The sequence below is a fragment of the Scomber japonicus genome, chromosome 2 (assembly GCF_027409825.1).
Source record: "Scomber japonicus isolate fScoJap1 chromosome 2, fScoJap1.pri, whole genome shotgun sequence".
Taxonomy (NCBI): domain Eukaryota; kingdom Metazoa; phylum Chordata; class Actinopteri; order Scombriformes; family Scombridae; genus Scomber; species Scomber japonicus.
In genome coordinates, this window is record NC_070579.1 from 32,087,521 (window position 1) to 32,100,162 (window position 12,642).

The 12,642-nt window shown below is 39.9% G+C and overlaps 1 protein-coding gene across 1 annotated transcript; it reads right to left on the reverse strand.

The window, feature by feature from the left end:
* Window positions 1-578: 578 nt before the first annotated feature.
* On the reverse strand, window positions 579-4,992 carry LOC128370701 (nocturnin-like). Its single transcript, XM_053330984.1, has 5 exons — window positions 4,809-4,992; window positions 2,710-2,840; window positions 2,424-2,598; window positions 1,621-1,952; window positions 579-1,537 (listed from the first exon to the last, which is right to left on the reverse strand). Exons 1-5 carry the CDS (start codon window positions 4,819-4,821, stop codon window positions 1,016-1,018), a joined length of 1,173 nt encoding a protein of 390 aa, XP_053186959.1. The 5' UTR covers window positions 4,822-4,992; the 3' UTR covers window positions 579-1,015.
* Window positions 4,993-12,642: the final 7,650 nt, after the last annotated feature.

Consider the following 12,642-nt stretch of genomic DNA (forward strand, 5'->3'; position numbering starts at 1 on the left):
AAATGAAAACAGGAACATAAGCAGTACCAGTGTGTGGTGGAGTGATGTTACTGGACTGTAGCATGTGATTACAGGAAATTCTTGGTCAATATCATGCTTGGTATGTGTATGATCTGTCAATATTTCCCGGGATCTAGGCAGGAAGGTAGTTTTGGTTTTATTCATCGTCCTTGATAAAATAGAGGCGAATGGAAATTTGAAAACTGCATTAGGAAAATCCAACATCAAGGCCTCTTCCCAGAACGTCAGAACCCAGTTCATACCGTGGTTACATTTTTTTAGATGTATATTTTCATTGCTGTGAGCACCATAAACAAAATTACTTCCACCTCCACTCGGTTTGGATTAAAGTCAGAAAACAGAGACAGATCACTCAAAACCTGCACACAAAAAAAGAAGCAAAAAGCATCCACATAGCTGCCCCATATACTTGAAGTAAATAAGAACATTGGATGTGTGTCAGTGTATATGTGTATGTAATTTGGCTGGACCAACCCTCAGATTGTCAGACCACCAAGTAATTACCAAACCAAGACGAGCGTAGTCAAAGAGTAAAAATAGTAAATCTACAGAATACTACACCCACAAAAACAGTACAGCAAAAACAGTTTATTCTCAGTCAGTCTGTAGTACATCAGCAGTATGAAGCTCAACATTTACTACACTTTCAATCAATGACAGTTTTGTATTATTTTTTTAATCTCACTCGTCAGATTCATTGTATTTTCCGTCGGAGTACAGATGAAGGTAGAGGACAGTGATCTGGTGCAGAAAACACACTAACATTAAATTACATTTTAGGGAGGTAGTCTATGTTACTGCAGTGTTTAAATGCAATTTTAGCATCATAAGTCCAGTCGAAATTGGTAACTTCCCACTTCGGTTTTCTCGGCCTCCTGTCTTGTCATTGTTTCCTCGCACGTGGCGTCTCACCGCACGCTTGCTTCTGGAGTGAAGCCAACCATGACTCTTAACAGTGTTGTCCCTTCCCGTCTGCTGGTTCATCGCTTCCTTTTCATTCCTTCTCCTTGAAGCTGAAGTCACAAACCAGGGAGAGATGGTCAGACGGATAGCTAAAGGACGGGAGCCTGTTTGGCCCGATCTGCTCCTCAGTAGGCATGTCCAAAACTGCATCCACTCTCAATGTGTCCTGACTGTACCAGATATAGTCCAGAGTGGCACAGCATTCCCCTGTAGGACGAATCTTCCATGTTGTGTAGTCCGGCTCCGTCAAACCGTTCTTGCTGAGTTTCTTATAGGCTGAGTCCAAACCGAGAGGCGACGTGATGAAACGGCGGTACACCTCCTCAGTTGGGATTGCATTGAAATCGCCACATATCAGCAGAGGAATGTCAGAGCTGGGGGCGTCCACTGGCCTGCCAGTGTGTTTCTGCAACAAGTTCTGGAGCTGACGCAGGAGGTCAGAGCCTTGGGTGCTGCGGAGCCACTCCCAGCCAGAACGAGCCTTCAGGTGGGTCACGGCCACAAACAGGCATCTCCCTGTGTTTCGACATCGCAGCATCATCACCACGGCGACCTGAGACAAAAGAGCAGCATGTCAGAGATGCTGACAAGTAGCTTTTCATATGTCCAAGTGTGGTTTTAATAGGTTCTACCTACCTGATTGGTTGGAATCCTAATGGCAGAGAGACGCATGTTCACGCTATCCACGAGTTCAAAGCGTGACTGATCAAAGAACAGTGCGCAGCCATCGGGGCCGTTGTTGCCTTCCACATCAAGGCACGGTGACCAGGGCTTTGGGCAGAAGTTACTGCTGTAACCCAGGCCTGCAAGAACTGGTTGGAAGGTGTCATAGTAGTGGTCGACCTCCTGCAGACACAGGATGTGAGGTCGGTACGTGAGGATCTCTCCTAAGATGAGGTACTTCCTTCGGGACCAGCTTAGGGCCTCCAGGGGACACTGGACAAAACCATCAAGTCCCTCTCCCAGAGCTGAAAAAGGAGATCAGACTTTAGTAGTTGATAATGTTATGTGATTATTTTCTGGGGGTTTGGACTATTGTTGCAATATATTTAGCTTATGTAGCTTATGTTAGAGCTCAAGAGCAGTGCTTGGTGTTCCCAGTGAGCTAGTGTTTGCTGTTTGTGTAGCAGTGTGTGTTTCCACAGTGTGAAAGGCAACACCCCACTCTTGATTTGGAAGGTTCTGCCTCCAGACCAATCATAACCTGCAAGTCTGGGCTTCAAACCAGCTCCAATGCAAACCAATCGGTGATGTAACACTTTGCTACATTCATCATACATAGTCTATGGTCACTAAGTGGCACCATTCACATTACACACTTGCACAAAAATGAATGGCCACATCCAAAACAAATGTTATGTTAAACTCTGTTACTAGAGATATTTTGAACTGGAGCTTTCAGTTTGGTGTGATGAGGCGTTACATCAGCTGTCAGTTACCTTGAGCCAGTATGTTCCACTGCATCACCCTGATGGGGCTGCTGGAGGCGCTGTCTCCATTAGAGGGGTAAGTGAACTTCCTGTGGAAGCGAGATGGTCGATCCTTGAGGGCCTCCTCGAATTGGCGAAGCAGTTCGTCTGGATCAGGGGGACACAAAGAGGACCCCTTCTGCTCCTGCAAACCAGACATAAGACTTAACATTTATTTCACATCATAAGAATAATATTTTTATGTGTCATGTTTCACTTAAAAAAAAAAGCATTGTAACAGAATAGAAGGAGTCACCTGGCAGAAATCTGGATCCAGCTTTTTGTCTGTGGGCTGGTGGGGGTCCAGGGAGGACGGAGGGAGAGGATGGCTGCTGCTGCTGTTGAGGTTGCTGTATAGCCTAGTGGCCCCTCCACCCATTGAATACACTGGAAAGAAGAAACACATGGTGAGGTGAGGATGAAGAATGAGAGTTGAAGAGGAGGACCGCAAACACATTTGTACATTTCTGGGAAAGAACACCTATGATGAGGAGGTGGTGGTGTATACAAATCCTCATATAGATTTTTGTTAAGTCTGTTTTCTTGCCCTTCAGCTCAGATTGCTGACTCTGTGTGACCATCTCTCACAGGCTAAACCGTCTCAGCTGTTAAGTCAAGTGGAGCAGTGTAACTGTGACAAATTAATCCTTTTTCGATTCACCTGATGACTAAATGTTTCTGATTCATGTGCCAGCATGACTGACAGTGTGTATGCAGCCCAGCACGTCCTCCTTCAACAACTTGTCTACTCACAACTATGTAAATGAATGCAACCCTAAGACTGAACTGTTAAAACTGCTAGTGTTAGCTTGTGACTATCTTAAGGAAGCATCAAGGTGATGAGCTGTTAATTGTTTGCCAGTGTCAAATTGTCTGGTATATAAAGTTGTTAGAAAGTTGTTTTGCTGAGCTTCTTTGCAAACAATTCTTATTAGCACATTTAACAGACACAGAACAACATTAGTATTCAGTATCTCCTTACAGCTCTGTGTGAGTTTTCTATGAGTCATGCTAGTTGATTAATTTGCCACCGCCTAGCTTAACTAATCACTAACTTGGTCTGCTGTATGGTACTGAGTAGGTAGTGTACAGTGGGGTTTTAGTTTTACCAGCTACACCTAGAAACCACATCTATGAGAGCAGTGAACCAAAACCCTAACACCAAAACAGTGAGCTGAAAGACGCTAAGACGCTCCATGTCAGCTGATATTTCTTTGTGGGTTTGTCACTATGGGTAAATCTTTTTGCATGTACACATGGTAATCCATTGTTAATAGAAATATCTTGATAATAGCTTTAAATTACATGAATAAACTCAGCTCATGTTTTATAGACAGTCTTGGGAGCTGATGTTTTAATTAGAACAGAGCCAAAAAATCAATTTGAGATTGTAGGTTTAAGTTTGCAAAGGTCACACGTGCTTGATGTATGAGTCTCGTGCGCACACACCTACACATGCACACACACACACACACACACACATGCACAGCCACCATCTGTTCCTCTAGTCTACATGAAGGCACAGCAGTATTTATCTTGGTGGCTGTTTGTGAGAACTTTGAACTGCCAAGGGTCGAACCAAAGTAGGTCATATTGACAATATGTTGACCCACCGTAAAGAAGCCAGACTTTTTAAAATTCCAGATCTTGCAATTCATGTTACTTATTCAACTTTTTTTGCAGCAACATTTAATCTTGTTCAGATTTGTGCTAACGCATCTCACACAATTTCATTCCAGCTAAATTAGCCATTTTCCAAATAGAGTAAAACACAGTTCTCCATAATGCTGTGACACAGTTTGTTTCAATCATTTCCAGTTCTTCAAATCTGAAAAAACTAAACATTGTGCATGTTAATATGCACAAAACTGAAACTGACCACTGCTCGATTAAATAGCTTCTGGTGATCGTCTTCTCTCCCCAGCTTCTCAATACCAGAACTATATGACTATAAAAGGAGAGATCAGATACGGTTTGACTGCCTCATGTTTAGGATTTGTCCACTTCTGTGATTAAATGTGTATCAAATAAGAGACGGAAACCAACACCACTCCTTCCCACATATAAAACAAACCCTGGTCCATATAAATCAACCTAAGCAGACCCTTTAACTCTAGTGTCAACAATATGAGTCCATGTTTACCCAAAAACATGCCTGGACCAGCCAGACTGGTTTCAGTATCTAAGTCCACAACCTCTTCATCACAAATGCACTATCTCTCAGGAATCCCAACAACTTCCATCTCTGATCTTTGTTCTTGTACATTTCAACAAAATGACACTAATCATGCAGTAGATACTAAACACCCAAACACAACCTCATCTGCAGGATAATAAAGAACAGCTGCTTCTTACCCATAGTCTCCATCACTGTCCACACCTACGTCCACTCAAGTGAATTCTCTGTGTGCCGACTTGTAAATGCAACCCAAAAAGATATTGTATGCTACTGTTAGCTGAATTGAAGGTTCTCGGATTAACTGAAATTGTTTTCACTGAAGCAGGAGACAGTGACAGATATGTTGCGTCTCCGTGTGTGAGTGTAGAAATCTGACTTCTCATTGCTCACTGCTACCTATAAAGCCTCGGGGAGAGAGAGAGAGAGGGAGAGAGAGAGAGAGAGATTAGGAAGTATAGACGTCATCAGGCCATATGGAGTATTACAGGTCATGTGCCGCTGAGGGAGAGAGAAACACTGTGCTGTTTTAATGGCTGCTCTCTCACAGTTACACACGCTGAATGTGTGACGCACAATATCACTGAAAGCTTTCTTTATATCGACTTTATCTGAAGCTTGTTCACATCCTCACTCATGGTGAAGCATGCAAGCAAACACTCAAAAAGAGTAATGTGATTCCTCGCACACACACACACACACACTATATATCAGGTCGACAGTATAGGATAAGTACATTTCCATGACTCTGTGTTTTTATGATATAATATCCACTGCTGCAACAACGATTACATGAATGCACAACTGTACTGCGTTTGTGTGCGTCTAGCAAACACAACTTCCTCAGTTTGTGTGTTGTAACTACTGGTTTCAATTTATCGTCACTAATGTTACTTCAGTGTTTGTTTTTGGTAAACTTCTTCTCAAACAATTCCTTATTAGCACACTTAACAGACACAGAACAACATTAGCATTCGGTTTTTAGTCTCTTTTAGCTCTGTGTGAGTTTTTATCTTGCTAGTTGTTCAATTTGCCACCAGCTAGCTTAACTAATTGCTAAATGCCGGCTACACCTGGAAACCACATCAATGAGAGCTGTGAGAGTGAACCAAAACCCTAACACCAAAACAGCATGCTGAAAGACGCTAAAACGCTCCATGTCAGCTGATATTTCTCTGTGGGTTTGTCAATGCAAATAGTAAATTAACTGTACTTATGCTCTTTTCTAGTCTTCAGACCACTGAAAGCGCTTTTACACTACATGTCACATTCACTCATTCACACAGACATTCATACACTGATGGTAGGGGCTACCATGCAGGGTGCCAACCTGCTCATTGGGGGAAACTAACACACTCAGTTGGTGCAGCCATTGGGAGCAATTTGGGGACACACTGGCCAGGGACACTTCAACATGTAGACTGGATAAGCTGGCAATCAAACTACTGATCTTCCGCTTAGTAGAAGACCTGCTTTACCTCCTGAGCCGCAGCCGTCCCAAAAGTAAATCTTTTCATAATACACACGGTAAACCATTATTAATATAAACAAGTTTGATAACAGAGGCTTTAAATTACATGAATAAACTCACATATAATATATACGTATGGATGACTAGACAGTTTTGTGAGACTGATTAGAACACAACTGTATGTAGGTGTGTGTTTTTTTTGCAATAACAACTTCCTCAATTTACAATTTACGTCCGTGTTTAACTTTTTTTTTTTCCTTCCTCACACAGGATTTTGTACCTTTCCATACTTTAAAATCTAAGCTGGGCTGGAATCAAATTTGTTCATTGAGACTCTAACACCATTCTGGAGCAGCATTTTCCAACCTTTGGACAAGGAGCTTCCTAAAGGTTTACAAAACTGATCTTTTCTTTAATCTTTACTTTTTCCCCTTCATGACACACACAACTCTTTATCTCTTAAGACACATACATCATATTACATCATATTTAGTTGAACTGCTTAAGATGAGTTTTATAGAGGCCTGAAACAAAGACCCCCTCTGCTAAGAAAATAATATGAATACACTTATATAAACTTATATACACTCACAAAAATAAAACATTTAATTTAAGGGAAAGGAGCAAATGCCCCACAGCAAATAGCACAGATTTTATAGGTGTTGCTCATGTTTCAACTGTCATCTAATAACAAAACTGATTGAGACACAATCTGTGTCAAGATCCGGGTGCTGCAATACCTTGAACAAACAGTTTCCTGGTGAAACGCTGCACTAATTATAGACTTGTAAGAACTGTGAAAAGAATGCATAAGAAGTACTATTTAAGTAAAAAAAAAAGAACAAATCAGAGGAATGTCTACAATGCAACAATCTAAGAAACATCCACCTGTTTCTGTATGACTCCCTACAAAACAAATTCCTGCCATTCTGTTTTTCTTCTTTTATTATTCTAATATTTTATGAGCAGAGATGAAGCCGTATAACACCTGTCTGATTCTACACCTTGATCCAGCCCAATCGAGTTTGGATGCCATGACGTCACTGTGTCAACACACAGATGAGCACACAGAGTCGAGATAAAGGACTGAAAGCTCTTCTGGCACCTGAGTGATGACTCATGTCTGTAACCCAAGACTCATCTACCACAAGTCACGACACATGACGGTAAGAGCCAACATGTTATTGAAATACATGATTTCTAGAGGCAGGAAGTTTTTTCAAGCAGCAGGCGGTAGATTGAAAAGATTCATGATTCTCCACAAGAACAACAAGCAGCTGACGTCCAAACAGGCTGATTGAGCATTAAATGATAATACATGTGTATTTGTGTGTGTGACTCATATCCTGTAGAGCAGTGGTTCCCAACCTGAGGAGTTGCTGAATTAATCAAAAGGGTTGCGAGATGAAGGGACAGGGTTGGATACAGGGGAAAAAAATAAGTATTTTAGACACAGCTTTCCTCCAAATTCTGCTTTGTTTCTTGTGGATTACTTTATTCTTCCAGCGTGTAAATGTTAATCCAATTTTTAAAAAAGTTCTCTTTCTAGAGCTGCAAGGTTAGTCGATTAATTGATTAGTCGACTGACAGAAGAGCAGAATTAGCAACTATTTCGATAATTGAATAATCATTTTAGTCATTTTTCAGGAACATTTTTAAAAATAAGCTGGTTGAAGTTACTCAAACGTGATGATTTATTGATTTTCTTAGTTGATCATGATGAACTGAATATCTTTGGATTTTGGACTGTTAAGGCCCGTTCACACCAAGAACTTCATAACAATTAGGGCCCGACCGATACTGGATTTTTGGGACTGATACAGGTATTAAGGAGTAAAAAAATTCTGTAATGCAGGAATGATATTTTACCATTTGACAATAAACGTTAAAGTATAAAATTATGTCAGTACACTGAAACAGTGAAAGGATTAAATATTGGACAACATATTTGTTGATATCAATATATCTGTGATAGGTCAATATCAGCCAATAATATAGGCTGACCAATATATATATATATATATCGATCTGGCTCTAATACTGATAACTAAAAATATATATATTTCAAAATCATTCTAACTCAAGTGGATGGTGGAGTCTGTCGTTGAAATTCTGTGCTCTTGGTGAAGAATGAAATAGAGACTTCTGCCGGCCGACAAGGTTTTATTTTCTTTGCAAAGAAAAGGTCAATCAACAAAACATGCAAGCGGTTCTGAAATGAAGAAGGACCCCGAACATTGAGAAACATCAACATTTATACCTGAGAGAAAGGCCCACCTCTGGGGTGTGTTTAACGTCCTATGTCTGCTGTGGGGTCAGCCTCCTACCTAAGGTGTGATTCAACACTTTTTGTCTCTCGCAGGTATCGGCACCGACCCCCTGAGGTGTGAAATCAAGAGGTCTAGACAACCTAATTTAAAATACACAGGGTTTGAATGGGTATCTCAGGTAATAGAGATGCAAAGGAACTGAATTTACAATTACAAGGTCTAGACAGCCTAAATTAAAATACACAAGGTTTGAGTTGGTGTCTCAGGTAGTAGAGATGCAAATAAACTGAATTTACAATTCTGATATCTTGGTGAGAAGGTGGGAGGTTGGGTATTTTTACAAAGGAGTTGAAATTGCTATTACAAGTCCACACCACAACTATAACGACAACGACAGATATCGATGGGATCACTTTCAGAGCCATTTGATGAACGAAAGAAACACTGACAGCCAATCAAAATCATTCCCATAGACCATACAGCACAACAAGATCTGTATCCAGCCTGACATTTCCAGTAAAACTTCAAAACCTGCAAATATCATTTGAATTTTGGAAACTGTCTGATGACTATTTATTTTAACGCAGCTCTCTCACCACACACTGACATGCTGTAAATTGGAGCAGGGTGACACCTAGAGGTGATTTCTTTAGAGAGGTCTTTTCACTATTCTCTGACATTTTGTGGAAAAAGTTATTAAATGATGAATCAAAGCAAAAATCAGTTAGGTAGATAATACAACATGTAACGAGGGGCCCGAGATAGACCTTGCTTTATTTTAAGGGGTCACAGCCCAAAATGGTTGGGAACTACAACTGTAGACAACCTCGTGTTACTCCAGGAGCCCATATAGAATAATTTACTGTTGTGTGTGAGTATGTGTGAGTGAGAGGGAGTGAGAGGAAGAGAGAGAGCGAGAGAGCGAGAGCGAGAGCGAGAGCGAGAGCGCATGTTGCTGTATCCTTAATTGGCACATTGACATTTCCACATTGAAGGGCAGCTGCCTCATTGCATTACAATATGTGGGTGCGTTTTTCTGTACATGTGCATGTTGTGTCTTTCACGGCAGCTCAAACTATTTCACTGTGGGGCGCGCAGGTGGGCGAGTGGTTAGAGCGCATGCCATATACGCAGCCGACCCCGGTTCAATCCCGATCGGAGGTCCTTTGCTGCATTTCACCCCCCCCTCTCTTTCCCATGTTTCCTGTCGATCTACTGATGAATAAAGGCGTCTATACCAACAAAATCTAAAAAAAATTATTAAAAAAACAAACAAACTATTTCACTGTGATAGTTGTTGTCTGTTTGTCATCTTGCACCACTGTACATACAGTATGTAGCTGAAATCACAATCTGATACCATCCTGGTCTCACTGTATCAACACCTCTTTTTTTTCCTGTGATCCAATGTTTAACACGGTTTTTGCCATCTTTGAAAAAAAAAAATCATGTAATTATAAATATATCAAAGTAGTCAGGTCTTTCTGGGAGAGCCAATCTCAAAAGAGATTGTTTCAATAAAAGGTTATAATAAAAAAATAAATGTATTTTCTATGTGATGGATTCATCTGTAAATTAAACACTGCAGAAGACTGGAGTAGTTTTCATGACAAAGAACTCTATCAAAAACACAACACATTCAGAATGATGTGTGACAACAACCTTGCAGACATAAAAACATAATGTACGGTATGTTATCTAGTTTGTGGTTTTAAATTGCCTCTTTACTCTCTGACCTTTAGACCGACGACATCCTCCACTGCTGCCAAGCTGAGTCAACACAAGCAACAATATAAAGAAAGAAGAGGAAAAGTAAAAGAAGAAAATAACAGATGATGGCAGTTTTGTGTCTGGTAACATGACCCTCCTCTTTGCCTGTGTTCACTGTACTGGTGTCTCTTATTACATATTCACTGTTGTCCGTTAGCATGGACGTCACAGACATGATTGAAGCACTTATCTCAGTGATACAGACATATTTGCTACATGTCGAATCTTCCATGTGTACAGAAGCACTGGCCCACAACCAGAAATGTAAGCACAGGAAACTGCATATCATATCCTCTAATATCCACATAACAACACTTCTGCAGACACATTACAGGAAAATAATATCTTCATGGACTGAATTTGACTTTTATGACAAAAAATATTATCTTCTAAGATCTTTAAATAAGCCTGTTGGGAAATATGAGTACAGGACCTTAATGTTTGAAGTTCTGTTTGAAGTTCAATGAAACCCCACCTTTCTTTAGTGGTGTGGTTTCATTGATGGAGTACTACAGTGTTTTAATATTGTACTTCCATTAAGCTGCAGGAGTTGTGAAGGGTAGATTAAAGTGGACAACAGTCAAAGTCGATACTGTTTTGTTTGAGAATTCCTGAATTTCATCCCACCAAACAGATGCAAACACTGCAGGAACAGGAAGCCATTCATTGTGAACTGAACCCACCAAAAAACATGCTGGCACCACCCAGCACTGAAAGACTGAAGTGCTTCAGACTAAATGGAGTAAAACCTAACAATTCAAATATCATTTTAACAAGCTGATGGGAATTTGAAAAGGAACAAACAAAATATATCAGTCTTGAATATAAATGTTTATGAATGTGTGAAAGCAGCAGTTGTGATCTTGGTTGAAAGTGAGAAATATCAAACATTACATCATTTTTAAAGACTTTTTTCAACTTAACAGCTGTATTTGTTCTTCAACTGAACATAACATTGTGACAACCAACCAACCAACCAACGTTTTTTACATAAATGCAGAAAAACATACTAATGAACAACTGTTTCTGTGATCTTGGAAGAATAAGAGTTGTTGTGGCATCAGTCACACACGTCACATTGATATGACAGCAGATACAGTCAGACCAAGAGAAAAATAATTAAAGAAAGGAAATGCTTCACACCTATATTGTGAAACAGTCTGACAGCACTATAAACTACAGACACTGCAGCTGTTAGGAAATGGCACAAATGACTTCGGAGCGAAGTTTACTTGACTCACCTCCTTTTCTGGAAAAAACAGCTGATTTCTTTCACCTCCACTTGTGCAGCTGCGTTGTCCTCCTGTCTTGTCTCGTCTGCACGTTGTCCTCTATGTGGCAGAGAGTGTGCATGTGTCTGTGTGTTGTTGTTCTGAGGGGAAGTAACAGTGGGAGGTAGTTTGACCCTCTAAATGCAGGGGAAGGTCACAGCAGAGAGTAACCTGGTCACGTCTGCCCTCTGCTGGTAGGAGTCACCAAACTTCACACAACAAGTCTGAGAAAAGAAAATAGTGAAAATGAACATGGAAAAAAATGGCACATGTGAACCTCCTCATTTAACTTTGACACTCAAATTATTGTCACAAAATGATCCTTTTTCAAAGCAACTGTTTAGAAGAGAAGTTAGATGTTGACGATGTTCTGTATACTACAGACACTTAAAAGTAACGGTGGCATATTTCACAACAAGAACCCAGAGCACATCTGTCATAAGAGGATATGAAATTAAGAAATGCTCTTCATGTGTCTTAACTGAACACAGAACACTTTATACGTTATAGAGTTCAATATTATACTTGTGTTACTGCAGCAGGCTAAGAGGTAATAATAAAATAATGATTTTTTCTTCTTTGTTAAAGAGTATGCCATACATTGTACAGGAGAAATCACTAAAAGCAACTGTGCTACATACATATACATGTATGTGTGTTTTGATTTTATTAGGCTGCATAGAAGGTGAGAGTTCTCCTTGGAAAGTGGTTAGAAAGGCTTTCAGATGAGCACGATAGAGAGAAACACAACATAACTATTTTACACAGGCTTTCCACTCAGACAGTCACTATCCTATACTTCATGTACATTATGTAAAGCTGGTTAAAGCTGACACACACAGGAGTAGCCACCACATGGCTGCAATATTCCCAGTTCAGTTCTAGCCAGACTCTCTCATCTTGTTTCTTGTTCGTCACTTCACTATTCAATAATAATAGTAATAATAATAATAATAATAATAATAATAATAATAATGATGATGATAAAGAAGCTGACACATACTGTCAGTCAACTCAATTACTGCATTCTGCCTTCAACTGTCGTATTTGTATGTCAAAACTACAAAACAAACTGAGCAAAGACTTAAATATTAAAAAGTAAATAATATTGATAAAGAAAATTAAACATTAAAACCATATCATATGAAGTATGACTTTAATTCAACCTTTTTTAATGCCATCTTAAAAATAAACTGCAATGTATTCAATATTTATGGGTGAATTGACCACA

Bases quoted from the DNA above. Each gene is read 5' to 3' on its own strand.
- LOC128370701 (XM_053330984.1), bottom strand. The intron at 2,599-2,709 runs GTGACTCCTTCT...TCTGGTTTGCAG, and splicing joins TGGATCCAGATTTCTGCCAG to GAGCAGAAGGGGTCCTCTTT. The intron at 1,538-1,620 runs GTAGGTAGAACC...CTTTTGTCTCAG, and splicing joins TTAGGATTCCAACCAATCAG to GTCGCCGTGGTGATGATGCT.